The sequence below is a fragment of the Phocoena phocoena genome, chromosome 13 (assembly GCF_963924675.1).
Source record: "Phocoena phocoena chromosome 13, mPhoPho1.1, whole genome shotgun sequence".
Classification (NCBI taxonomy): domain Eukaryota; kingdom Metazoa; phylum Chordata; class Mammalia; order Artiodactyla; family Phocoenidae; genus Phocoena; species Phocoena phocoena.
The window spans coordinates 67,338,765-67,366,701 of record NC_089231.1 but is presented as its reverse complement, the minus strand read 5'-3'; the positions used below and the strand labels follow the sequence as shown (position 1 = coordinate 67,366,701).

Here is a 27,937-nt window from a genome sequence, read left to right as displayed (position 1 = left end):
CTTGGGATCCTTTAAGAGGCGGGGCTTGGCTGCCAACCGCGGCCCCGGCAAAAGGCTGGGACTTTACTCCCGCGGCGGAGAACGAGTCCGTGCTCTGTCTGCTTGCCGCAACCGCCGCGCCCGGAGCCTGGGCCACGATGAGCGGCAGAGTCGGCGATCTGAGCCCCAGGCAGAAGGAGGCACTGGCCAAGGTGAGCCCTCACCCCGGCCCGGCCCCGCCCCGGGCGATGGCCCCCATCCTCTGGCGGCAGCGGGCTGGGAAGGGGCTGGGTGGGGGGCGAGCGCGGGTCCGCGGCGAGCGGCGGAAGGAGCGGCAGCCAACGCACCGAGCGGTCCGCGGCCACCCCCTCCCTCGCTCCCCTCCGTCCGCCGAGGGGACCCCGGGGAAGTTTGGTCGTCCCGGCCCCAGCCGCGAGCGAGCCCTTGGCGCTGCCACCTGGGAAGAAGTGGTTGCTTGGAAGCCCACGGAGGCAGCTGAGGGCACAAAGGCAACGTTCATTCTCGGGACTGGCAGCCGGGCCCTGGGGGCAGGGGCAGGGGCAGGGCCCTAGGTTTCCTCCCATTTCCGGGAGGTTTTCCTCTTGCAGGGGCAGTGGCACGATGGAAAGGGCCGGAGGGCTTCTTAGGAGACTTGGATGGCTCCTGCTCTGGCACCAAGTCTCTCTGCGACCTTGGGCAAAACCGGTCCTTCTCTGTTCGCTCCTTGAGGAAAGGAATTGAGGAGGTTGGACCAGATGATGTGGAAAGGAGCAGCTTCAAGTGCAAAGCCTAGGATCCTACCGGTGACTGACTGGGTTGGGGCTAGTTTGAGTTGAGACCAGCCCCCCACCCCGTCCTGCAACCCAGGCCCCTCCCTCAACCCAGGCCCCTCCCGGGCTGGGGGCTTGGGCTGATGCTCTTCAAAAGGCAAGGAGGTAAGCCTAGCTTTGCCTTGGCGCCTGGGCAGAGGAGGGGGCAACAGTTCCAGAGCCGGACCCTCTCCCACCAGCTGGATCTCCCCTGCTGCCCTTGGGGAGAGAGGGAAGGTTGGCTGTTCTTGGAGCTGGAGCTGTTTGGGTCCAGTCTTGGGTCTGGAGCCTCCACAGCAGTTTACCATTGCTGAGAAAGTGGTGGAGGGGGTGGGTGGTAGGTGTCTTCTGCCGTGGTAGTGGGGCAGAGGCTCCAGTCCCATGGAGGCCTTGCCCCAGACTGGGCCTCCCCATCCCAGGGAGGCCGGGTAGGGAGGTTTCAGATTTTACTGCTGACCTGCAGGGGAAGTCAGGCAGAGAAGGGATTAGGTGGTGATTAAACTAGATATCAGGGGCTGGGTAGTGTCCTTGGTAAGGGGTGGCTTCATGCCAGTCTCCCTGGGGGTCTGGGAGCTGTTTGGGGGATGGGATGATTTGAGTCCCTGGCTGACCTAGGCAAGGGGCAGAGGTGGCGGGTCCTCATTGATCCTCTCTGTGGCTGCCCTGTAGGGTCACTGACTAGGGAAAGGTGAGTGGCTGGGAGCAGGAGGCTTGGGGACAGCACAGCACGTGGGGGCATGCTCACCTGCAGGGTAATGAGCAGTTGGAGGGGGCGTGGCCATCCTTGGGGTCACTGTCCAGCTCTCTTGTTTGGCACTCCCTACACTTTCCCCCATCATGGCTTCTGGCTGGAACTGTTCCCTCCACCTGGATTGCCCTCCTTCCTCCTCCTGCTGCCTTTGGAGTCCTTCAAGCCCAGCTCAAATGTCATTTTTTATATGAAGTAGTGTGAGACCACCCTCTTCCTGGCCCCAGTCAGCATCAAACTCTTCCTTCCCTCTGCTCCCTGGACACATTGCTCACCATTCCATTACTAAGGGGACAGGCCATGGTGGAAAGAGTGCAGGCTCTGGCCTGGGACAGACCGGGGTTTGCATCCCAGCTCTGCTGATTACTAGCTGTCGACCTTGGGCATGTTACTTGGCCTCTCTGAGCTCTAATTACTTCATCTGTAAAATGGGAGCAGTAATATCTCTAGAAGAATGAATAAGCACCGAGGTTGGTGCTGGGCACACGAGGAATGCTTGGTAAACTTACGCTTTTGCTGTGACACACCCCAGAATGTCTACTGTGGCGGTTAGCTGGGAGCAGTTCTGCCCAGCCATCACACTGGAGCGTGTAAGTGCGCACAGCCAGGCAGGGGCAGTGTCTTACTCCCTTCTCACCTCCTCCTGCTACTCAGCTCCCACCAGCATGACTGACAGAGTGTCTCACGCTGCTCAGGTGCTCAGCCAGTGTCTGCAGAGTTGACCCGTGCTGAGCAGGAGTCCAGCAAAAACCTCTATGGAGAGTCCCGGGCAGAGGGCGGTCAGGGTGGGACCTGCTACTCACCCAGCTGCCTCTCCCTACAGTTTCGGGAGAATGTCCAGGATGTGCTGCCCACTCTGCCGAATCCAGATGACTATTTTCTCCTGCGCTGGCTCCGAGGTGAGGAAAAAGGGGCTGCGGGATGCTGGGGCAGGGGCTTGGGCTGGGGAACAGAATAGCACCCTCTGGAAACCCTGCCCCAGGCAATCTCAGAATCTGGAGTATTCAACCTTCAGAACCAAAAGCGTTCTTGGCAATGATATAACCTCAACCCTCCTGTTGGATAGATAACGACACTGAGGCTCAGAGAGGTGAGGTAACTTGCCCCAAGTCGCACAGTGTTGAACTGCAGGCAGGGAGAGGACTAGAGCCAGGTCAGCTGACCCCCAGCCCGGTGCCCTTTCCATCCACTCGATGAATCTACTCTGCCAATGGATGTGGGGAAACAGGTTGAGGAAAAGCCAAGAAAGGCCCCAAGCTTGTGGGAAGTTGGAGGCAGAGCCAAGCTTAGAACCAGAGTCTTGGCCCGTGGGAGAGACTGGCCCTCTCTGTGGCAGCTTGAAGGAGGGGCAGAATGCACAGGGAACACGGTGGGTAGGGTTCAGCCTGACCTAGGTTAACAATACTCCCCTCAAGCCATCATCTGGCTCCATGGCCCTGAGATCCATTCCAGCTCTGCCCTGGCCTGGCTCTGGTACCTGGTCCAGGGGTGAACATCTGTCCGAGGCTCCTCTCTGGGAGAGCTGGATGAGACAGGGTGCCCTGCCTATGGCAAGATGGGACATGACAGTGCTATGCCCATGATGATGCAGTGTACACGTTTCTACTAGCATCAGGGTCAGACTCAACCCCATGTTGCAACTCCTGAAATCCTTCCGTTTTTTCTTTCTCCTCCTCTCCTGTGATTCAAGTCATGTGCCACCCTCTCTGGTTCTTGTGACACACTTTTTTTTTGGCTTTGTAGAAACTTTATTGCCAGACATAGAAATAATAGAGAAAATTCCTCTGTGTTAGATTAGCAGAGATTAAATCGTGATAACAGAATCAGAGCCCAAAATATTAAAGTATAAGTCATGGGCAATTACTTATTTATAGACACAGACACACACATGTATACCCTGCGAGTCTTGGGACAGGGGAAGAGATGTATTTTCCATTTCTGTCCAGAAACTGAATAGAGCTGGCACACTCTTGAGAGGCTGATAGCTAGCAGGCCCCCCAGAGCAGGCCCTGTGTGCCTCTGAAAGTGCCACTTGCCCTTTTCCCCCTAAAAAGCTGTGAACTCCCCCCACCCCACCCACTCAGAGAGGGTGGAGAGGCAGCAAAGAGGCTGCGGTGGAGTCAGTCCAGAGCTGGAGGACATTTTGGCCCAGCCTTTGCTGAAGGGCTGTAGCTGGAAGGGGGCGGGTGGGGAGAGTGGGCAGACAGCGCTGCATTAAAGGGCCAGCTGCAAGATGATCAAACAAACTACCCAGCTACTGTGAGGTGGGGAAAGTGTGGTTTCAGAGAGCTGTTGAATTGAACAGCTTCGCAGCTCTTTTTTTATCTGAGAGACGGCTGGCCTGGGGCCCTGGTTTCCCAGGCACCCCAACTCCCCAGTCCTGGGATAACCCCTCTCTTTGCAGGAATATAGAAGAGTGCAGTTATCCTCATTTGCCAGATGAGAAAACTGAGGCTCAGAGAGGAGAGGGCACTTAGCTGAGGGTACACAGCTAATGCGAAGCAGAATCAGGGCAGAAACCTAGGGCCCCTGATTCCCAGGCCATCGTCCTCTCCAGTAAGCCACAGTTGCCTCCTGAAACCAAGCTCTGACTCTTCAAACCAAGGAAATATCTCCTCTGCACTTTATTTGTGCCTCACATTTCCCTGGGCAGGAGCTCGGGCCTGGTCAGACTCTACTGTGAATTTCAATTAGGGTTTTTGTTGCCTTGCTTTTCTTTTCTTTTCTGTTTTTGCCATGCCGCACAGCTTGCGGGATTTTAGTTCCCTGACCAGAGATTGAACCTGGGCCCTCGGCAGTGAAGGCTCGAAAGCTCCGTGTCCTAACCACTGGACCACCAGGGAATTCCCCCCCCCTTTTTTTTTTTTTAGAGAAACCTTTTCTTTTTCTCCTTTTCATCTAAAGGAAACATTTGCAAGGCACATGCCAGCCAAATGTCTTTGTCTAATCTAGGTGTGAGTGAGCACTGGGTTCTTCCCTTTCTCGAGTGAGCACTGGGTTCCTCCCTTCCCCCGACACAGGCTTGGCTTTCTGCTGGGCCCCAGGCCCGAGAGCAGGCACACAGATCACTGCCTCCCCCCGAGTGGGCCTGAGCTCTGGGCACCCCAGCGAGGGGGCTCAGATGGCGAGATAAAACGAGGAGGTGGAGGAAACCTGTGAGGCTGGCAGAGCAGGTCTGAGTCTCTTTGTTTTCCAGGACAGGAAGAGATCAAATAAGAACCCAGGACAGCTTGCTCCCAGGCCGGCCTCTCTGGCAGTGCCCTAAGCCATGCTTTGAGCTGCCCCTGACCAGGGCGGCAGGAGCCCTGGAGAGGCATCAGGCCGGTACTGCCAGGGGCAATGGAAACTCTGGGCGGGCCCTAAAAGACCCTGGATGTTGGACCCCAGCAGCTAAAGGTTAACTGGAGAGCCTCCCTGAGATAAGGGGGCTCGAAGTTCACCACCACTCCTGTTCCCAAGGAAGAGGACTCTCCTCACAGTTGGGCGTGTCCCTCCCATGGAGGATTCCCACTTTCAGGTCCAGCTGGGCTACCCCAACATGATAGCATGGTGCCTTGCATCTTCCAAGTGTTTCTAGCTCACTGGATGATTTGGCCAGAGATGTGCAGTATCTTGTCCAAGGTCAAACAGGAAGAAGGTGGAAGGGCTGAGATGCAAACCCAGATTATATTCCTCTGAAAGCTGCCCCCTGCTGCTACAATGGCATGTGAAGGGTGACCATGAGAAGGAACTTCCCAAGAGGGAAGGCTGCTCATTTCTGCAAACATGTGTCTAGCACACATGACAGGGTATGGCATTGGTCAAATCTCTTGTCGCATCCTTGGGTGCAGGAGAGTGGACTGCATTTCAGGGCAGCAGAGTCAGGGAATGTGCTCGGCCACTCCTGAAGAGCAGTGATTAAGGGGCTGGTGACAGTCTGGTGGGCAGCCTGTCTGGCCCAGGTTCCAGGGCTGTCAGCAGATCTGGATGTCAATCAGACCCACAGAGGACATACAGCTGGGAGGGACAGTTCATAGGTCAAATGGCAAAATTGGTCAGAATCTGGATCTCAGAAACTCTTTAAAAGATGAAATGCAGGGGCTTTCCTTATGGCGCAGTGGTTAAGAATCCGCCTGCCAATGCGGGGGACATACATGGGTTCGAGCCCTAGTCTGGGAAGATCTCGCATGCCGTGGAGCAACTAAGCCCGTGCGCCACAACTACTGAGCCTGCGCTCTAGAGCCCATGAGCTGCAACTACTGAGCCCATGTCCCACAACTACTGAAGCCCGTGTGCCTAGAGCCCGCGCTCCACAACAAGAGAAGCCACCACAATGAGAAGCCTGCGCACCACAATGAAGAGTAGCCCCTGCTCACTGCAACCAGAGAAAAGCCTGCCTGCAGCAACGAAGACCCAACACAGCCAAAAATTTAAAAATTAAAAAAAAAAGATGAAATGCAGCTGGCCATAACAAGATGAAATCTGATAGGGATAGATCCAGAAAACCACCTCTCAACCTATGGGGTAGAGGCTTCATAAGCAGCACAGGTGACAAGGATTTGGGGGTTTCCATTGACTGTAAGCTTCGCCTGAGTTAAGGGCCTGGCCTGTTGCCGAGAAAGTTCTTAGGCTTAATCGGAGAAGGGTAGGCAACACCTGTGCTCTGGACCACACACTTCAAGAGGGGCACTGGCAAACTGGAAAACATCCAAAGGGAAGTTGATGGACTTGAAACCAAGCTTTGAAGGATGGTTAAAGGATCCATGGACGGGCAGCATGATAGCAGGGAGCACTTAGGGTGGCAGCACGGAATTTGCGAGTATTGGAAAGGTGGTCACGTGGCTGAGGAAGCACCCCCGCCCCTCCTCTCTGAATGCCTCTGTAGAGGGTCTCTGCTCAGTACAATAGTGAGGGCTGTGTGCAAATGGCAGCTTGGATTGTTTGGGAGCAGATGGCCTTGGCGGGCAGGGAGGTCTTTGTGTTCAAGTTTGAGCAGGACAGCATGTCAGGGTTTGTACATGAAATAGAGTTGAGCCAGGTGAACTCTAATTCTGAAACTTTCTGGGAACCCTGGGTGGACGAGGGCCCTCTGTGTCCCCCTGGGGTATGCATGGGTCCTTTGAGGATATGGCAAGGTTGACTGGAGGCTCATATCCCCTCCATCCTACTGGAATGTTCTGCCAGTCCTGCCCCAGATTATGCGGCAGCTGTATTCATCTTTGAACTGCAGGTCAAGCTCTCAGGACTGGATGTTAGACCGTGGAGGAGATTAACTTTGTGGAAGGAGAAGGGTAAATGATAAGGGGGCCCAGGGTTTGCTTTCCCTGACAGGAGATAAGACCCTTCACCTGATTGCATCCACTAGGGTAAAACTCTTCTGACCCTGAACTTGCAATGCTGCCCCCACCTGCCCTGAACCTTGACCTGCTTTCCCCACAAGCCCAGGGGCTGTGGTGCTCTAGAAGCAGTGAATGTCCTTACATTAGCTTCTATATGTGGGGTGATCTGAGAGTCAGCGGGCGTTCCCGCACAGGAGCAGGGAAATCTTCCCATCCTTGGCGCCCAGGCTGCTATCCTAACCCTGACCATGTTTCCCTGTTATAGCAAGAAGCTTTGACCTGCAGAAGTCTGAGGCCATGCTCCGGAAGGTGAGACCCATTTGGCTCCGAAGCCCACTGTTGCCTCCATTTCTGCCCATCAGAATCACGCCGTGCTTGGACTTCTGTCCACCCCCTCCCACCCTGATCACCGCCTGTGGCTTATGTGACATATCTGAGTATTAGCCGACCCGTACTGCCTTATCCTCCAGGACAAAGTGCATTCCCTTCCCTGGAAACAGAGCTTTCATAGTTCTGGGCCAGCCAAGAATTATAATCTGTTCTGCCGAGATCTCTGAAATAGGCACTTCCTTCTTTTCCATTCCTGCTGGTTGCCTTCTCGTGACTTACCTGTGGTCCGGTGGTCTGTTCGTGCTGTCACCCATTGCTAGATGCCTGTTAAGGACCACCCCCTCCCCGCCCTGCTTTTTTAAAGCCCTCGTGTGTTTGCAGCATGTGGAGGTCCGAAAGCAAAAGGACATTGACAACATCATGAGCTGGCAGCCTCCAGAGGTGAGAACAGATTATCCCGCCCCACACCACGTGAGGTCTGTTAGACCCATGATCTGTATCCTGGGTCTATGGGACTGGGACCCTCAGAGGAAAGGTCTGACAATGCCAAGTCATTGAATGAGTATCCATTGGCACCCAGGGGCGGATGAACCCAGAGGAAGTCCCTGGACACCGGGAAGGTGTGGCTGCCCGGGGCCTGCTGACCAGGCGCCCCCATCTCTGTCTGGGCCCAGGTGGTCCAACAGTATCTCTCAGGGGGCATGTGCGGCTACGACCTGGATGGCTGCCCCATCTGGTACGACATCATTGGACCTCTGGATGCCAAGGGTCTGCTCCTATCAGCCACCAAACAGGACTTGGTCAAGACCAAGATGCGGGACTGCGAGCTGCTTCTGCGGGAGTGCGCCTGCCAGACCGAAAAGGTGAGGGGACCAGCACGGCTGAAGAGGAGTTACGCCCGGTGGAGGTGGTCACGCAGAAGTGTGGGTGTCACACGTGGCTTTAAGGGCAGCTTTAGGCCCTGATGTTTAGATTTCATAGACCAGTGAAATTGCAGTTTTAGGGACTGATCTATGTTACTGAATTTTTATTTTTCCAAGTAAGGACTTAGAAAACACTAACCAGCTATTATTGCCATAATTAACCCACCCAACTATAGGGACGGCATTGTCTCAGAATAAAGGGCCGCCCTTTAATTGAGTAAAGTTTAGCTTCATAGAAAACATGCTACGTTATCATTACTTTTCTTCCTTTATCTGGGCACCAGAGGAATCCTTGTCAGGGACCACCCTATCCGTGGACAAGTATTTGAGTGCCGCTGGTGTCAGTGAGCTCAGATTCTGTGCTTCCCTAACTCTGAATTCAGACAAAGCTAAGGACAGCTGATTCTCTTACTAGAATAAGACTGAAGAGCGAGGCAGAGCTGCCATGGTCCTTTCCCCTGCCCTCCTCCTCAGCAGTCGTAAAGATCCAGTGAGACCATGTGATACGTTTGGGGACATTTCAACAGTGTCATCCACATTCACTGAGAACCTAGTGTGCACAGAGGCCCTGTGGGGCTGGGCACGCAGAGAAGCGTTAGAGATGCACCTTAAGGGCTTAGGTTGGATAGAGAGCATCTGTGCCTGCGAGATGAGTGGCTGCACGGGATGCAGAGGACGAGGTGGGCCACCGGGTCAAACTGCAGAACAGAAGCGACTTCAGATGTAATCTAAGTTCACCCAGCTGTTTACTGGATGAGAACACGGAGATCTAAACGGGAAGGGTGACTTGTCTAGGCCACAGTTCCGGCCTGGGGTAATTATCTCGATTTGGAAAACCCTAGGTACGGACGGCCCTGCTGGATCTGGTTGCAGTATGGGCGCAGGGTACAATCAGCACTTTCCCTGAACCGGGGTGGGCTTCTGTGTGTGTTGTGTGTGGGGCAGCCTAATGTGACTTTCTGTTCCTCTGTCCCCTGCAGACGGGGAACAAGATAGAGACCATCACCCTGATTTATGACTGTGAGGGGCTTGGTCTCAAACATCTCTGGAAGCCAGCTGTGGAGGCCTATGGAGAGGTGAAGGCCAGGGCTCGGGGGTGGTGGAGGGTGAGAGGTGAGGGTCGGGGGGTGGGTTGGGAGGGTGGGTCCCTCTGCTAGGAGGCCCTGTGGGGTGGGGGAAGCCAGAGGAAGAAGGGCCTCCCTCCCTGGCACAGAGTTCTGAGCCCACTGGATTCTTTCCACAGTTTCTCTGCATGTTTGAGGAAAATTACCCCGAAACACTGAAGCGTCTTTTTGTCATTAAAGGTAAGTTGGCAACTACCTGTGATGAAGCCCAATGGGAAAGAGGGGCCAAAAATATTACTGGGACAGATTAAGGAGAGTGAAATAGAGTGAGCCGAAGTCGGGGGTGGAGGGTGGGGTCTTAGGACCTGTTCAGAAGACCGACCCATGATGTACGCAGACCACTTTGTAATTCACAAAGCTTTTAGTATTCATTACCTCCTTCGAGCCACTGAGCCCCGAGCCACTGAGCCCCGTGAGAAAGGAAGACCATCCCCCCTGTACAGACAGGAAAGCCGAGCCTCACATAGGGCTGCCTGTGTGGGCTCCACAGCACCAGGGAGTGTGGCCAGACACTGGGGGCTATGGTGGACACTGTTAGGGACAGAGTGGGGACTGCTCCTGGCCTCACATGGCCTGGTCTCTGTTCCAGCCCCCAAGCTGTTTCCTGTGGCCTATAACCTCATCAAACCCTTCCTGAGTGAGGACACTCGTAAGAAGATCATGGTCCTGGGGGGTGAGTAGCCCAGACCCTCCTCCACTCCACAGCATGGCTGCAGCCCCGCTGGGGATGGCGTTAGAGAGCCAGAGCTGCCGGGGCGAAGGCTCCCTCTGCTGGTTTGGGAGCAGTGGGACCCAGGAGCAGGCTGGGCCGGAGCAAGGGGCTTCCTGTCTGTTTTCCTAAGAACTCTCTCTCAGACACTCTGGGGAAACTCAAAGATGAATGGAATGCCAGTCCTTGTCCTCAATAAGCTTGCAGTGAAACAGGAGACTTTTAAGAGAAAGCTAGGACACAAACTAGAAAAGGCATAGATGGACTTCCCTGGTGGCACAGCGGTTAAGAATCCACCTGCCAATGCAGGGGACACGGGTTCGAGCCCTGGTCCAGGAAGATCCCACATGCCATGGAGCAACTAAGCCCGTGCGCCACAACTACTGAGCCTGCGCTCTAGAGCCTGCGAGCCACAACTACTGAACCCGCATGCCACAACTACTGAAGCCCGCGTGCCTAGAGCCCATGCTCCGCAACAAGAGAAGCCACCGCAATGAGAAGCCTGCGCACTGCAACGAAGAGTAGCCTCTGCTCACCGCAACTAGAGAAAGCCCACGTGCAGCAAGAAAGACCCAATGTAGCCAAAAAATAAATAAAATTCCTTTGAAAAAAAGAAAAGGCATAGATGCGGCAGAGAAGGGAGGTCACAGGAGCAGAGGTTGCTTTCAGTTGAGGGCAAGTACGCATGGATTCATTGGATGGGCACCTGCTGTGTGCGCAGCCCTGGACTAGGTGGGTGTCAAGGCCACAAAGGTAAGACAGAGTCCCTTGAAGAGCTTGTGACCTCTCGGAGAAGGGAGACACAAACAGATGTATATCAGCGCAAGATGTTATGTGTAAAAGAGAGGAGTTGAAAAGCCCATGGGAACACTGAGCAGGGGCACTCACCCCGCCCAGCCTGGGGAGGGGCGATGCCTCCCTCACCTGCGAGCTATGGAATGAGTAGGGTAGCCAGGTGAAGCAAGGCAGGAAGCTGTTGGGCAGAAAGAAGAACAATGAGCAAAGACCTTACACACCATGGCACGGGCAGCTGAAGAGGGCGCACGGCAGGGTGTGCGAGAGATGACGTGGAGAGGGAGCCAGGTGCCAGGAGCTGGGTCACAGAGAATCCAGGGCACTGTGTCGGGAAGCTGGGACACAACTCCACAGGCCACTGGGCACCAGAGAGGAGTTCCTGAGCCGGGGCAGGGGGTGGGGTACAGGACCTGATTCTCAGGACAGATACCAGTTTGTATACTGTGGCCACAGCCCACGCACCAGGTGTTGCAAGCCTGAGCCACGGCGGGGGCTGTAGGGACGGAGAGGAGAGGGTGGATTTCAGGCTTTCGTAGGAAGTGGAACAGCAGAACTCAATTGACTGGATGTAGGAAGGAAGGAAGAGAAACCTAGAATGGCTCCCTGGTATCTGGCATGAGTGACAGCATTGCAGTCATTCTGATGCAGTTAGTTCCACTGGGGAATAATACAGTCAGAAGGAAAGGCTTGAAGTTGAGTTCTAGGAGTCTGTGAGGTGTACACATGTTGGGGATGCCTGGGCCTGAAGCTTAGCAGCAAACTCCAGTCTGGAGATTTGGAGTTTTAGATAGAGACAGCAGCTAAAACCTTGAGAGGAGGTAAGACTGCCCACAGAACAGAGGCTGAAGCCTGGGGAATATCCAGGCTCAAGGGCATGAAGAGAAAGAGGAGCCCACCAGGGAGTGAAGAAGCGATTGCAAGGTTGGCGGGGAAGCGAGCAGACGGACACTGGATAGGCAGGGCAGCAGGAGAACATCAGGGGATGAGGGGAAGCCAGCAAGGAAGACCCATGGGAATCAAGCCAGCCAGAGACAGGCAGGAGTCGAGTTTGGCTGGAGCGTGATGTGGGGTGGTGGGAGAAAAGCCTAGAAAGGGAGATTGGGACTGGCTCTTGGATGGCTTAATGCCACCTGTGGAGTTGAACTGGGGGTAGGGAATTCTGAAGGTTTCTGAATGTTCACCTTCAGGCATCACATTGAAAGTGGAGGTTTTCCAAATGTGTGCTGAGCCTGGGTGTGGTGCAAAGCAGTCTGGAAAGCACAGGACTTCTGGGTGCTGGTCCTGGCTCTAGTGCAACAAATTCTGTCCTTGTAGCCTCAGTTCCTCTCTGTGAGATGGGAAGAATCCTCCTGGCCTTATTCCAACCCTCCAGCTGAACTGGGTGAAGCAACTACTTCTGAGGAAAAGGCTCTAATGATTTTTGGCTTTTCTGTGGCTGCCACCCACCATGAGCATGAGCCAGTTCGGTTTCCTGGCAGCGGGGCTGCAGAGGAGGTTCAGTCAGTTCCCCCACCCACACCTGAAACCCTTTCAACCAAACCCGCCTCGGGCTGGGAAGGTACCGGATCTTCAATAGAGGAGGGGAGAAATTCACCCTGGGCTGGTCACTGGTACTCAGCACAGATTAAAGCACCCCTGGAGTTGCATGGTCTCAAGTCCCTAGAAATCTGAAGGCTGGGAGACCCTGGACCATCCCTGTGGGTTTACGGGCAGCACCAGCCACAGAGGATGCTCGGTGGTACCCTGTGACCTGGAGCTGCTCTCTATATCTGGTCTCTGTCGTCAGCATGGTAAGGTTTCCATCCAGTATCAAAATATTGTCTTTGGCTGATACTTGTTTAGGAATCTGGCAGAGAAATGGATCTCAGCCTTGGTTGCACTTGAGGCAAACTCTCCTAGTCAGGAAAGGGCTTGGTTATTTAAAGAAAAAAAAAAAAACCGAATCACTGGTAGCCAAACAGCCTACAAAACAAGAGAAGTGAAACTGTGGCTGGGGTAAAGCCAAGGGAGCCCATTTAAGGGGTCGGTCTACAGTGATGCATTCATTCAATAAATCACAAGTGAGCACAGTAGGTGACAGTGGTCATGCCCTCACGCTCAGTCTAACTAGGGCAGATCATGTTGACTGCCCTCCTGCCTGCCACATGCGCTGTTCCCTCTGCGTGGAATGCCCTCTCCTCCTTTCTTTGTTCCCTCCTGCTTGCACTTCAAATATTTGTATCCCCTCTTCCTGGGAGTGATAATACACTCTCATACATGTACGGCATTTTACAGTTTACAACAAACACCCTCTCAAGTACTTAGTTCACTTCACTCCCACCATAACCTTGCAGGGCAGGAGGAGCTAGGCTCAGAATGAAGTGATTTATTTGCCTCAGGTCGCTTCGCTGGCCAGAGGCAGTGGGGACAGGACCTCTGTCTCCTGCTTCCTGGTCCAGAACAGGGCAGTCATCTGGGTGACAGCTCCTCTTGAACCCCCGGAAGAGCTGTGCGCACGTCCTGTGCTCCCAATGCCCATGTTTTGTGTGCAGGGGCAGACAGGTTTTTTCTGCCTCTTTTGTGTAGACTGCCAGGGCTGTGATGAACTCCTGCCCTGGTGGTGATCCTTTTCTCTCCTTCCTTCCCTCTCCTGCCAGCAAACTGGAAGGAGGTTTTACTGAAATATGTCAGCCCTGACCAGCTGCCTGTGGAGTATGGGGGCACCATGACTGACCCTGATGGAGACCCCAAGTGTAAATCCAAGGTATGGGCTGCCAGGGGCTGGAGGTGACCAGGGACACCTGGCTCAAATGCACATTCCAGCTCACTCCGTGTTCTGCTTCTAGATCAACTATGGGGGTGACATCCCCAAGAAGTATTACGTGCGAGACCAGGTGAAACAGCGGTACGAACACAGTGTGCAGATTTCCCGGGGCTCCTCCCACCAAGTGGAGTATGAAATTCTCTTTCCAGGCTGCGTCCTCAGGTAGGGTTCTGGACCCTTCCAGGAGACCTGAGCCTTCTGGCCATAGGTGCTGACGGTGGGCTGGGGTGGGAGAAGCCCTGGTGGCAGGACCCCAGAGAGGGAACATGCAGACGGAATCATGTCTAAGTGGGTGGGTGTCCCCTGCAGGTGGCAGTTCATGTCGGATGGTTCGGACATCGGTTTTGGGATTTTCCTGAAGACCAAAATGGGGGAGCGGCAGAGGGCAGGGGAGATGACAGAGGTGCTTGCTAACCAGAGGTACAATGCCCACCTGGTCCCTGAGGATGGGACCCTCACCTGCAGCGATCCTGGCATCTGTAAGTCTCTCTGTCTTGGCTCGAAGCCCCTGCTCTAGCTGTTTGCCCGGGAGGTCCCTCTTTCTCCATGGATTTAAGTTCTCACACTGTTAGAACTAGAAGTGGAGCTCCATCAGTTTCAACCTCTCTTGCATAGGTGAGGAAACCTAGGCCTGGAGAGGTGAGATGACAGGCTCAAGGTGACCTGGTCCAGGTGTAACTGGGGCTGTGACTGCCACTAGACATTTCCTGGGGATGCGCCCTCCCCAGACATCAGAGAGGCAGAACACGTTACGTAGGTGTAGGGATCACAGGGTGAGCAGAGTGCTGACAAACCTAGCCTTGACTCTGCTGAACTTCACTCATCTCCAAGTTGATCAAAAAATGGACACAGAACATGAACAGGAAGTTTACCCAAGAGGAATAAGAATGGCAAATAGACATTTGAAAAGGTGTTTAACCTCACTTAGCTTTGCAATATCGATTAAATTCCCTTTGACTCAGCAATTCTACCTCTGGAAATTTATTGTACAGAAATATTTACACAAAAACACAAAGATATAGGTACATGGATGTTCCTAGCAGTTTGGGAAACTGATAATAAACTAAATGGCCTTAAGAAGGTCTTGTTAAATAAATTATGGTCCATCCATATAATGGAATACAGTATATGCATTAAAGAGAATAAACTGACATATAAGATGTCTGATACATGTTAAAAAAAAATAAAGCATGAGACTTAGCATATATGGTGTATACTCACTTTGGCTAAAAAAGGTCAAAAGAATTCTGGGGTTGGCCGCTTTCACCTTCTGAGATGGCCCACACTCTGTGGAGTGTGTTTCTCTAAATAAATTCACTTCTTACCTATCAAAAAAAAAAAAAAAGAGAATTCTGGGGACTCTGCTAATGCTAATGGTGGTAGGAAGCTTATAGAGGGCTTTCGTTTCTTTATACTGGCCCTGCAAATACAGTTTATGTTACAAAGAACATGTACTACATTTATAAGCAGAAAAATCACATACACACACACACAAAACCCCCATCAAATCTCCAGTTTCCTCTCTGTCTGAGCCAAGGGGCCAGGCATGGAAAATCAGTGACAGCAAGGGCTTTGTCATCAAGCTGAGACGGACTTGACCACTGACTAGTCCTTAGGCAAGTGACTTGGCCTCCCTGAGCTTCAGTTTCCTGATTGCTACAATGGGGATCAAATTCTCTACCTCATAGGGACACCTGATGATGAAATGCAATCAGGTCTGTGCAGCACTTAGCGTAATGCCTGCCACGCAGCACTCAGCGCACTGTGGCCACTATTATTATCATTAGGGCAAAACCTGGGGGAGAAGGGCCACTGGGGAGATAGTGCCAGAGATGGGAGAAGCCCTGCGCCCTGTTTTCATGGCAGCACTGCCAGAAGTCTGAACTAGCCCCACAGATGTCTTGGCCTCTGTACTTGTCCACACCATTGCCCCAACCTCAGATCCTGTGTCCTCCCCCACAGCCCAAGCAACCTCAGTCTCCACCGCCCCCTCCTCACATATACTCTGTGGTCTGGCCCCCCAGGGAGAAGTATTCTTGTTAGTGAGCTGTCGGGTCCTGAGGGAGAAGGCGGTATACTGTGTGCTTCATCAAGAACAAGGCTTAGCACCAGCCCAGACACTGTCATCCTCAGAGCATAAAGCATTTTGTACATATAAGCTTGAATTTCTCTTTTAAAGGACAGGAAAGCTGAGGTATAGAGAGGGGATGTTATCTCTCCCACAGTGTAGCCTGCATAGACACCAAGAAACGGAGACAGGAGAGAATTCTAGGGTCCCGGTACAGGATCTCGTGACCATAGACTACCCTAGAGATGATCACGTGACAGAGGAGAGAGTGGGGTCCCAGACCTGGGAAGTAATTTACCCAAACTCAGCAGAGACCAAACCGTTTTCCAACGCTGCCCACTACCTCTCTGTAGTACCATGAACCCTTTAACATAATCAGGCTTAGGTTTGCAAATCCCAAATTATAGTTCCCCTTGGATACATTCCCAGATGGAATGTTTATCTGCTTGTGGGGCCTTGACTGGGAGATACCACTTTTTTTTCTCCCAACTAATATTTCCTGAGGTCCTGTGTGTAGAGTACTCTTCTAGGAAAGAAAAAGATTCAGAAAAAAAGATCTGGAGCGTGCAATGTGGTCTAGAAGAGCTGAAGCACTGTAGGAAGGTTAAACAGCCCCTCTAGGCACCAGAAGACCCGGTTTCTGAGTCCAGCTTTGCCAGTAACTCTCCGAGTGTCTCTAATTAGATTTTGCTCTCTTTTTCCTTAAAATGAGGGGAGTAGGCTACAGCAGATCTTAATCTGGGGTCTATGATTCTAAATCTTTAGTGATTTAGATCTTTAAAGACAGTGATTCTAAATCTTTAAAGACCAAACACCTCCCTTTTATAATAAGTGGTGTCTAATGTCCCCTTTACTACTCTGAAATGAAATTCATAGATATTATAACCACCTACACACATAATTAAAAAGTCAATATACTCTCCTATCTGGAATATAAAAGAGAAATAAAAGGACACTAAGAATATATATGTTTTCTCAATACATAAATGAGAGGGCACAGTTACCCCCAGCTCCTCCTCTCTTCAGAATGGTAACTTTCCCATTGGGAACCACTGCCCCAGAGGGTCCATGATGGGCTCCATGGGATCTGAAATTGTATGCTTTCATCAGATTCTCAGGGGGGTGAGTTCCCCAACAAAAGTGAAGGAGCCCCAGCCTGGAGGATCTCTGGGGCCTCTACAAGTCTGTGAGTACATGATTAGTGTCAAAATGAACCACTTCCCTCGGGCCTGGGCATCACAACAGCCCCTTCCTTGTTTCTGAGGGCAGAACATCATGCTAGGCAGAGTCATCTCAATCCTGATGCTTGGTCCAAGGAGCTCAAAGACTTCTTCTCTAGCATGACTGACTCTGGTTGCTAAGGCTCTGTCATCCAGGTCAGAGAGGAAGCTTCCCTCTTTCCAGAGGCACCACTGGTCCTGAAAGACCTCTGGCTCAGAGAGAAAATCAATGACTATTACTCACTTCACACCATGAAGAAAAGGGTGAGTGGTGTGTCTACCCTCAGTCTAAAACTATGCATTTTATCCAGGGGCAGAAAAGGGGAAAGGTTAAATCTCAGGATTAAATGCACAGGGTTTTTTTGGCTGGGAAAAGTTAGAGAAGACCAGGATAGGGAAGGGGCAGAGCTAGTGTTTTTGTTTTCCCACTCTGTTCTTTGGAAGGGGTGTTTGACTGGAATGGAAAAACTTTTCAAAAAAAGAAGGGTTAGATTAAAAGCAGTCTGTTCCTTGGCCAAGGGTTGGAAGCCTTTTCTGCCAACTGCATGCCCATTTTCTCTCCCCAGAGGAAACCACTAACAGATCTTGTGTATTATCCTACCAAATATTTTCCATCCCTTTAGAAGCATTATGTGTTTCCATAATATACAGGACATGTGCCCACCCATATACATTCATAGGAATTATATATGTTATTCAGTGTATATTTGAAGGAATTTTGAAATTGTAAAACTTGTCAATGTAGGTAGACCAAGTAACAAAGCCAAAAAAAATTTTTTTTACATATATTAACAAAAATGTTAGAAATGGTTTACAAATTGTTCTGCAACTTGCTTTTTTTAGCCTAAGGATATATTGTCACTAGTTTCCCCAGTCACTTCTATGAAGCTCACCTCTTTCTTTTTATACAGAATAGTATTTCAATAAAAACTTTTAAAGCAATTCTTCTTTGAACATTTTAGTTTTCCTCATCTTTTATTACTACAAATAGGGGTGTATTGAGCATCTTTGTCCATTTATTTTCTGTGGGATAAGTTTCTGGTTCAAAAGTTTGCATATTTTGGGCTTCCCTGGTGGCGCAGTGGTTGAGAATCTGCCTGCTAATGCAGGGGACACGGGTTCGAGCCCTGGTCTGGCAGGATCCCACATGCCATGGAGCAACTAGGCCCGTAAGCCACAACTACTGAGCCTGTGCATCTGGAGCCTGTGCTCTGCAACAAGAGAGGCCGCGATAGTGAGAGGCCCATGCAACGCGATGAAGAGTGGCCCCCACTTGCCACAACTAGAGAAAGCCCTTGCACAGAAACGAAGACCCAACACAGCAAAAATAAATAAATAACGAAACTCCTACCCCCAACATCTTCTTTAAAAAAAAAAAAAAAGTTTGCATATTTTACCTTTTGTCAGAAACTGAACAGGATTAGGCTTTCTAGGGCCCACGTCAGGCAGCAATGCAGGCCAGAGGGAAATTCCAGCTCCATCCCTTCCTCACTGTGTGACACAGTGACTTTCTTTTTATATAACACAGTACTAATGCTGAACTCAAGAGTTATTGTGAATAATATATATAGATTGCCATACCAGTATTGAGTCACATAAATAGCTGTTGTTACCATTACTATTATTATTATTATAATAACTACTGCTGCAACTAATTCTACTCCCTCCTTTCAAGACCCAGTTCAAGCTCTAACTCCTTTAAAAAGCCTTTCACATGATTTCAGTCTACAGGGCCCCCTCGTTCCAAGCTGTTACAGACGTGACTGTCTCTGCCACTCATCTGGCACTTGGCATGTTCTGTCTTATATATTTTTCTCTTCATGAACATACTGTAACCCAGCTAGACTAGGTTTCAGAAGGTGAAGGACCATTGCTTATGCTACCTTCAGCCTCATTACCTACCACACTGCCTTGCTCAGTCAACCAAAATCACTGTGTCTAAGCTTTGTCAGAATTGCCTGAATGTCTGTTTTTTCCCCTCCTCTCAGATGTCCTGCGGTTTGACAACACCTACAGCTTCATTCATGCAAAGAAGGTCAGTTTCACCGTGGAGGTCCTGCTTCCAGACAAAGCCTCAGAAGAGAAGATGAAACAGCTGGGGACAGTCACCCCAAAGTAACGCCTCCTCCCACAGCAGGCCTGGCTCCCTCAGCGTCTCCCTGTCAGTTTCTATCCCTTGTAGCAGTCATTTTCCCAGCACTCTGACGCCCAAAGAAACTGGGCTAGAAGAAAGACCTCGGGGCTGGATCTGGGGAGCCTTCATTTCAGAATTAGGAAGAGGGAGACTAGCTGGAGTGGGCCTCCTTGCCTCTCAAATTACTAAGGAGTCCCCAGGGGCTGGGCACTGTGACAGCATCTGTCTTATAAGCTGTGCCAACTTCACCTGTCCAGTGACAGACAGATGAGACAGGAAGAGGGGAACCATGGGGTGGCAGGGAGGAAATTAGGAAAAAGGGGAGAAATTGAGACCTAACACTTCAGGGAAGCCAGCTGCAGGGGAGGAACTTGCTCCCAAATGAACATGTAAGTCTAGATCATAATGAGGAATAGCAAGGTAGCCGGTTGCTAGAGTTATGGTGGGGGTCTGAGGCTCTTCTGAACTTTCTACCCAGGCTAGGATCTTTTGGCTTTTCCCAAGTCTTGGGAGGGGGCCCGAGTCAGCATAGGTCTTCCCGTTCAAGGGTAGACAGGCAGGCCTCTCCCTCACCTCGAGGAATCCAGCAGTTCCTGGGTCCCACTGGCTGCCTCTTTAATTACTAATGACTGTCAGTGACTCAGAGCTTCCTGGGACAGTGAGCTTTGGTACCCAGCCACTGTCCTTCAGTGCAAACAAAGCACAGGGAAGTTACCTCCAGGGATCCCAGCTCCGTGAAGGGCCAGGGAGGCTGGCGGTGGGTGTGAGTCCTGAAGCTTCCACCCCTCAGAAACCCAGGCCCTGACCCATCCTGGGAAGATGGTCTGGCCAAGCTGAGGGAGCAGGAGTCAGGGGCAAGGCTGGAACTGACAGGAGGCCCCGAGGCCGCATGGGTCCCAGCCAGACCCCTCAGGAGGATATCCTGACCTTGGTTTACAGCGCTCGGTTAGGAAAAGTAACCAATGAATAAAGAACGTTCAGCGCGCAGGGCGTGGAAGTCAGCGCCTTCCGCCTCGCTCCTCACGGTTACTCACACACGCAAGCTTCCGCCGCGGGGGTGTCAGCCTCTCCCCTTCAATAAGCGGAGCGCATGCGCAGAAGCCATCTGCTAGTCTCCTTCCGTGCGCTGACGGCGTCCTGACGGCCTGCTCGCCCCCTGATTGGCCCAGCCGGTGGGCCGTCTTCCGCCATTTTTGCTAAGGGCACTAAGGGTGCACCTGACCATCTTAACGGTCAGGACGGAGACCCCGCCCAACTCGGGCTTCTCAGAGCGCGCCAAATAGTGCGGGTCTGGCAAGCGCGCGCGGCGCCTGCGGTGGGCCTGGATTGGGAGGGTCACGGAGAAGCGACGATCACGTGGCTTTAGGGACCGTCTCCTAATTCCGCGCAGGCACTGCCAGTGTTTCTGGGGTTGAGGATCACTGAGTCGCGATCCCAGCTTCCTGCGAGATCCCAGCTGACTTGGCTGCCCTACATGACCCTACAATGATGAAGACTCCCAGGGCTGAAACCAGGGACCTCAACAGGGAGGCTGTGACCTTTATTTGATGATAATAAAGCTAATTCTTTAATGAGCGCCTCCTGGGTACCAGGCAACAGCCCTGTTTATCGCCTTACTGCAAGGATTCAAGGAATTGATACATTCAGAGCGCATACATAGAAAGCCTGGTACAAGTGTACGCTCAGTAAATCTTGGCTACTCTTGTTTCTTACAGGCGTGGCTGACAGTTCATAGGCGGCACAATTAGCATTTGAACCCAGGACTGCCTGTCTTTAAAGGCTGGGCCTTTGCTCCCTGGTACCCCCAAAGGATTCACAGAGCTTTAGTGAAGTGCACTTATTCCTCACATGGGTAACTGAGGTGCAGCAGGGGAAGAGTTTACTCTTTAGTAATCAATAACCCTACGTCCTCTCATTCTGTTCTCATTTCCCTGAAGTCTTGTACCCCAACCCTGTTTCCCTGGCCTCATTCGTTCATTCGTGGTCCTACCCCGAAGAGGCTCGGTCCAGTTAGACTCCAGTGCTTGATAGATGAGCATGGGGTAGGGACTCCTAAGAGTCCAAGCATCCACATCACCAGGGTTCTCACCATTCGCTCCCCCAGCCTCATTTACTCAGCTCACCTTAGGAGCATGGGAACTGGAGCTGCACTGCCAGGAGTCAAATGCCGGCCTCACTACTCAGCAGTTATATGTCCTGGGAAAGTGATCTATTAATATTTTTCCTGTGTCTCTATTACTCATCGGTAAAATGGGGGGGGGGGGGGCGGCGGTGTCCCAGGCTGGTGGGAGGGTTTAAAGAAGTAATCCATCTAGAGTCTTTAGCCAATGGTCTGGCCGGTAGTAAACTCAATAAATGACGACTGTATAATTAATCTTCGAAACAGTCCCAGGACTGAACCAGTCCTGTTCCCCAATTAACAAATGAATAAAGTGAGGCACAGAGAAGTTACAGGCTCTTGCCCGAGGTCACAGAGCCAAGAAGTGTAGCATCCCGTATTTGAACCTCCGTCTCTTTAGTTCCAACACTACAGCCAGTGCTGGAAGAGGATCGCGCCAACCGCTCGACTCAGAGAAAACGTGAAGAAAATTAAGCTGTAAAACTCAAACCTGGGAGAGGGGCTCCGGTGCGCGGGGGGAATTTGCAGACGCTCCCTGCTGGCGGGGACTACATGACCTGTGCTTCAGTCGGGGACCTTCGGCTCGGCCCGTCCCGCCGCTGCGAACGGGAGTGCTGGTGGAAGCCGAGGCGGTAGTACACGCTGCAGCGACTGAGGCCAAGGAGGAAGCGCCATGTCCGAGCCGCCCCCGCGGGGGGCCGAGCGCGACCTTTTCCGGGACACGTGGGTGCGGTACCTGGGTGAGCGCGGGGCAGGGGGACAGCGACCCCTACACCACGTGTCTGGGGAAGCAGGGGTTGCCAGACGCCGGTCAGGGACCTGGAGAAGGTGGGAGGATCTTAGTTCTCATTTAGCCAGGGAAGAGACTGGGCTCAGAGAGGGTTCTGAACTTGCTCAAGGTCACACAGCTCTGGTATTCCCAGCCCTGCCCTCGGGGTTTCTGCTGGTCAGACTCCCAGGTGGAAGCCGCAGCTCTGCTAGGAGGATGGAACCAGGTGATCGGATCGCCTTCTGTGGCATGCCTGGCACAGGCTGTGGAGTCAGGGCATCTGGACTCTCATCTTGGCTCCTCACTGGCTCTGAGCCTGTTTCCTCCTCAGCAAAAAGGGATGAACGCAGGGTCTCGCTCATTGGGTGGTAATTGTAAGGGTAGAATGAGATAAAGTACATAAAGGCCTGGCATATTGTGAGCCCCTAGTCAGTGGGGCTGCCTTTAGTCTCTCTCACTGCCTGTTCAGCCATCAGCTCAGATGCTTCTAGAACCCAGGCTGTGAAGGCAAGTGAGTGATGAGAAAGGTGTCTGCGCTCAGCTCTTCCACGAGGGGAGAATTGGGGCGGGCATCATGAGTGCCATTTTATAGGCTGGGAAACTGAGGCTCAAAGGGGTAAAATCACTTGTCTAAGGTCACCCAGCTACTGCTCAGCAGAATGAGATAAGAACCAGCTCACTCAAGTGCTCCCTTGTGGAACAACCCAAAGGCTCAGGAATTAAATATCCCCTCCCCACCAGGCTACGCCAATGAGGTGGGGGAGGCCTTCCGCTCCCTGGTGCCTGTATCTGTCGTGTGGCTGAGCTACGGTGTGTCCAGCTCCTACGTGCTGGCTGATGCCATTGACAAGGGCAAGAAAGCGAGAGACGTGAGTGTTAACCTGCCCCTCAACCCCCCACCCCCGTCCACTCCCCTTGTGGTCAGTCCACAGGCTTGCATGTGGTTAAGTCCCTCTGGGACAGTCCGGTCCCCACAACCTGGCCTGGTGGACTCCATACCCCGGTACCGTTTGTAGCATAGTGCACCCTGTCCCCAGCGCAGGTGACGTAGTCTATATCCTAGTCCTGGATATGAGTGAGTCCACCCTCAGCCCTGAATTGGTGGAGTCCAGAACCCAACACTAGCGTGACTCTGTCCCCAACCCCCTTCACTTCCCTCTCCCTGGTCCAGCCTCATGCCCCTTGTCCACAGGGTTTCCCGCCTCTGCCTCTGCTGGATTAAATGCCTCTTCTTCCTGCCAGGTGCCAAGCCCTGAGGCAGGCCGCAGCACCAGGGTGACCGTGGCCATGGTGGACACCTTCGTGTGGCAGGCTCTGGCCTCTGTGGCCATCCCAGGCTTCACTATCAACCGTGTGTGTGCTGCCTCTCTCTATATCCTGGGCACTGCTACCCGCTGGCCTCTGGCTGTCCGCAAGTGGACCACCACCGCACTGGGACTACTGGCCATCCCCATCATCATCCACCCCATTGACAGGTGGGTGCTCCTCCCAGCCCCAGGGATCATCCACCCTACAGGCGGGGATAACCTCTGAGAGGTGTGGGGGTGTATCCACTTTTCACAGAACAGTTGTAGCGGAGGCAGGGCTGGCACTTGGGGCTCCTGAGGTAGAAAGGACAGTCTAGGCTCTTGTCATATGATCTGGCAGGTACTTTGGCTATAAAGGTAGGAGGTGCTATGAGAGTATGGGACGCAGGACAAGTAAATTCCCAGAAAGAAAACTCAGTGTTAGAAAACCACCAGAGGTAGGCAGGAACAGGTGCACCCTGGAAGGGTTGGGTTTTGAGAAGTTTTGGTGACAGAAGCCCAACTGAAACTGGATTAAGTAAAATAGGAATTGATTGTTTCACATAACCGAAAAGTACAGAGTTATGCTACCTGGAGGCGTGGCTGGATCCAAGCACTCAACTGATGTTATTAGGGGTCTGGGTCTCTCTGCTGGCCTTCTCCCCCCGCCCCACCCCGTGTTGGCTTCAGTCACTTTCCCTTAGTGGGAACAGAGATGGCTCCCAGCAGCTCCCAACTCCCCTCCCCCCAACTTAGCAAGCCCCATAGGAAGCTTCTTTTTTTTTTTTTTTTTTTTTTTTTGCGGTACACGGGCCTCTCTCTGTTGTGGCCTCTCCCGTTGCAGAGCACAGGCTCCGGATGCGCAGGCTCAGCGGTCATGGCTCATGGGCCCAGCCACTCCGCAGCATGTGGGATCTTCCCGGACCGGGTCACGAACCCACGTCCCCTGCATCGGCAGGCGGACTCTTAACCACTGAGCCACCAGGGAAACCCTTTTAATTTTTTTTGATGTGGACCATTTTTAAAGTCTTTATTGAATTTGTTACAGTATTGCTTCTGTTTTATGTTTTTTATGTTTTGGTCTTTGGCCACGAGGCATGTGGGATCTTAGCTCCCCACCAGGGATCAAACCTTCATCCCCTGCATTGGAAGGTGAAGTCTTAATCATTGGACTGCTGGGGAAGTCCCCCCATAGGAAGCTTCTTAATAGTGACAGCAAAAATCCCAAGGAGGGCTGTCATTGGTCCATACTGGACTGGGTGCCCATCCCTGAGCCAGCTTCCCTTTTCCGACTGGCCCGGCTTGGGTCATGTGCCTTCCCTTAGAACCAGAGATGGGGCCAACCCAACTAGACAAACATAGAGTGCGAGGAGTCGTCTTTCTCCTCAGGAACATAGCTGACCTTGAGGTCCTGTGTGAGTCTTTTACCCTCTCTGTGCCTCAGTTTTCCCAACTGAATAAAGAGAGGGTGATGGCTGACACCAGGATGGCACTTGTGTCCTGCATCCAGGAGACCCTTTCTTAGCCCTGACCTCCTGCCTCCCATTCCCCCATTAGCACCCCTTGGTTGCCTACTCATGACCCTCCATTGCCCCACAGGTCAGTGGACTTCCTCCTGGACTCCAGCCTGCGCAAGCTCTACCCCTCTGTGGAGAAGCCCAGTTCCTCCTGACCCCACCCCAGTACCTGGCCTGTGGGTTGGCCCACTCCCTGCTCTGTTCCAACTCCCTCCTCCTGCCAGGGGTTGCGGATGCCTGGCTCTCTGGGGTCCGAGGCCCTGCCACCTGAATGGGTTTAAGCTGGATGGAAACTGAGAGACAAAGACCTCAGAGCAGCAGCTGCAGTGACTCACAGACAGGACCTGAACCCCATCTGCTTCCATGGAATCTGTGATACTGAGTTGGACTGGACTGTGAGTGGGCCCAGCCGTGTCTTTTGACAGGACAATAACATACTCCCATGGAGGGTAAGGAGACTAAGGCCCAGACAAGGCAAGGAATATGGCCAAGTTCACTTGGCAAGCTGGGGACCTACAGGATTCCCAACGGCTCGGCCAGGTCACCCCATGGCAGTGTGACTGACGGAGGAGCAGCAGGCACTTGGAGAAACGCAGGAGTACACTACTGGGGACCCTGAGGACTGATTCTGTGGCGGCAGCCCCTTCCTGATGCAGGGCTGCTGGGGTCTGACTGGAAGGCAGCACAGCCCCCGGTCCAATAAATCCTCAAGAAGTTGTTTTCTCCTTTTCTGTTGGGGATGAGCAGGGATGTGGTAATGGGGAGCAGGGCTGGGGGCCCTCAGAGGTGGAGGCCGATGTCTCTGGCAATGCATCACTCACAGTGGCTAGCACTGGGCCTGTCTGGTACCTCCCCAACCATCAATGCCCCCCCTGCAGATGCCTGGGATTCCACCGTGGTGCTGCCAGTCTCCTTTGGGGTAGGCATTGCCCTCTTTCTGCAAGCCTCCTAAAATAACACCTCTGGGAGGGGATCCTGTTGGGCAGATACCACCTGAGCCTGACTACAGCTCACTCTTCCCTTAGTTCACCCCCTCAAGGTAGCCTCTGACTCCCTAGAGCTGGCTTGGGAGCCTCCTCTGGGCTTCCTCCATGACTGTGCTGATAGCCTGTAGCGATCTTGGCCTCCCCCTCTGTGAGCTCCTATGGCCAGGGCCTGCATCTATCCTGGAAGCTGCAGCCCCAACTCTCCCCTAGGTCCCTGCACATATCAGCCATGTGGCTTTGAGCCAGCGGGAATTTCAGTGGCCTCTCGGTGAAGTAGGGCTAAGATAGACTCCCCCAACCAGCTTGTGAGAGCTGAAGAGGGAGGTCCAAAGCAGCTGGCACAGAATGGGCAGCACAGTCCTGCTTCTGCACTGAACCCTCCAGGGTAGGGTTGCCAGACATAGCAAATAAAATAACAGGGTGAGCGATTAAATTTTGTTTGATTTAAACAACAAGCAATACTTGAATATAAGTATGTCCCTAATATTGCATGGAAAATATATACACTGAAAAGTTCTTCATTGTTTATCTGAAATTGAAATTGAACTGGGCATCCTGTATTTTATCTGCAACTCTACTCTGGGGGGCCATGCATGGAGCTGGAATGCCTCCCCCAAACACCCCAGCCCTGTAGAGGTGGGAAACACTCTCTCCAGCCTGTCTCTTTCCTGGGCAGGGGATGAGGGACAGTTTTTAGTGACTAGGCTAACTCGTATTATCCCATTTGATGGGTGGGAAACAGGTGCAGAGAGGTGAATGGACCGGAGGTGGCACAGCCGGGTGTAATAGGAAATTGCTTTCCTGGAGCCTGAGAGGATGAGGCAGACCCCTGCTGGGATTGGGTGGGGGGGAGATGTCTTTTCCCACCCCGGGGGCCTGGTGGCCTTTGACCTGGGGCATGCTGGGAGTTGGGTCCCCCACTGGCCAGCTTCATGCAATGCTCAGGACCACCACAAGGAGGCAGCACCTCCAAACGTGCCCACCTTGGCTGGTTAAAACCACCTCCAGGTCATTGAGAAGAATATGTGTTATTGAACCGCTCCTAGTGGGCCAGGTTCCATGCTAAGCGCTTCCTGTGTTGAGGCTCATTTACTCTTCTTTTTTTCTTTTTTTAATACACATTTATTTTTGGCTGTGTTGGGTCTTCGTTGCAGCACGCAGGCTTTTTTCTAGTTGTGGCGAGCAGGGGCTACTCTTCGTTGCTGTGGCTTTTCTTTGTTGCAGAGCATGGACTCTAGGTGCGTGGGCTTCAGTAGTTGTGGCACGTGGGCTCAGTAGTTGTGGCACGTGGGCTCAGTAGTTGTGGCACGTGGACTCTAGAGCACAGCCTCAGTTGTTGTGGCGCACGGGCTTAGTTGCTCTGCGGCATGTGGGATCTTCCCAGACCAGGGCTTGAACCCGTGTCCCCTCCACTGGCAGGTGGATTCTTAACCACTGCGCCACCAGGGAAGTCCTCATTTACTCTTTACAACCGCACTGTGGTTGGGTCCCTGTTTCCTAGAGTTGGAGTCACTCCAACCTCCACCTCCCCCGTCCCCCCGCAGCCCAGTACTGCTTCCTTGCCTACTGCCTTCCAGCCTATGGCTCTCTACAGGGTCAGAGGCAGAGCTGATTCACAGGCTGTGTGACCTTGGGCAAGTTACCTGACCTCTCTGAGCCTTGCTTCCTCACTGTACAGTTGTCCGTAATAACCCTCTGAAGCTTCTGTGAGGGTTACAGGAGAAATGGCTTGCAAAGCAGTTGGCCATAGTAGGGCTCACAGAGTTATTTAACCACTATTATGATTGTGGCAAGAGACATCCATTTCAAGGGCAAATAACTGGTAATTGTGCCATCAGATGACTAATCTAGAGAGAAAGTATGCCAATTTTATGGTTCAGGCATTCCAATCCTAAGAATTTATTCAGAGGAAATAATTGCATGATGATTCGAAGATGCGCATCTGAGGGTGATCATGGTTTTATTTTTATAAGCGAGAAAGTCTTGGGCACTCCTTAAAGGTCCAGTGAGTAAAGGAACATGCTTCTGATCTGATTCTGCTGCTGGCTGAATCTCCCCAAGTCCCTCCTCTGTTCTGATACCTTCCTTGACTCCTGACAGCCCCCAGGATCCAGTCTGAACACCTCAGCCTGGCTTTCAGAGCCTCTGGGCCTACGCAGTCTCATCTCTCACCGTGACGCATCCTGCACCTCTGTTCTGACTCCTGCACATTCAGCCTCTCCGCCTTTGCTCAGGCCATGCCACCTGCCAGGAATGCCCTCCCCGCCCCCACTTCCCTCTGTTCTCAGCCTTCGAGGTCC

At 52.6% G+C, this 27,937-nt stretch overlaps 2 protein-coding genes across 3 annotated transcripts; both read left to right on the top strand.

Moving 5' to 3' along the window:
* The first annotated feature begins 64 nt into the window (after positions 1-64).
* SEC14L2 (SEC14 like lipid binding 2) lies at positions 65-19,120 on the top strand. Of its 2 annotated transcripts, XM_065889983.1 has the most exons (12): positions 65-191; positions 2,360-2,435; positions 7,120-7,163; positions 7,566-7,625; positions 7,859-8,047; positions 9,088-9,183; positions 9,351-9,411; positions 9,821-9,904; positions 13,372-13,478; positions 13,561-13,700; positions 13,848-14,017; positions 18,815-19,120. In XM_065889983.1, exons 1-12 carry the CDS (start codon positions 138-140, stop codon positions 18,943-18,945), a joined length of 1,212 nt encoding a protein of 403 aa, XP_065746055.1. In that variant the 5' UTR covers positions 65-137; the 3' UTR covers positions 18,946-19,120. The 2 variants fall into 2 exon arrangements, with proteins under 2 accessions (XP_065746055.1, XP_065746057.1); XM_065889985.1 differs by lacking the exons at positions 7,566-7,625; positions 7,859-8,047 and having other exon boundaries at positions 138-191; positions 18,815-18,945.
* Positions 19,121-21,645: 2,525 nt separating this feature from the next.
* MTFP1 (mitochondrial fission process 1) lies at positions 21,646-25,369 on the top strand. Its single transcript, XM_065890453.1, has 4 exons — positions 21,646-21,819; positions 22,590-22,717; positions 23,091-23,323; positions 24,734-25,369. The coding sequence occupies exons 1-4, from the start codon at positions 21,753-21,755 to the stop codon at positions 24,804-24,806; spliced, it is 501 nt and encodes a 166-aa protein (XP_065746525.1). The 5' UTR covers positions 21,646-21,752; the 3' UTR covers positions 24,807-25,369.
* Positions 25,370-27,937: the final 2,568 nt, after the last annotated feature.

Coding starts and splice junctions, on each gene's coding strand:
- SEC14L2 (XM_065889983.1), top strand. CDS start 138: ATGAGCGGCAGAGTCGGCGATCTGAGCCCCAGGCAGAAGGAGGCACTG. Junction 8,048..9,087: donor GCGCCTGCCAGACCGAAAAG/GTGAGGGGACCA, acceptor TGTCCCCTGCAG/ACGGGGAACAAGATAGAGAC. Junction 14,018..18,814: donor CTGCAGCGATCCTGGCATCT/GTAAGTCTCTCT, acceptor CCCTCCTCTCAG/ATGTCCTGCGGTTTGACAAC.
- MTFP1 (XM_065890453.1), top strand. CDS start 21,753: ATGTCCGAGCCGCCCCCGCGGGGGGCCGAGCGCGACCTTTTCCGGGAC. Junction 21,820..22,589: donor CACGTGGGTGCGGTACCTGG/GTGAGCGCGGGG, acceptor CCTCCCCACCAG/GCTACGCCAATGAGGTGGGG. Junction 23,324..24,733: donor ATCATCCACCCCATTGACAG/GTGGGTGCTCCT, acceptor ATTGCCCCACAG/GTCAGTGGACTTCCTCCTGG.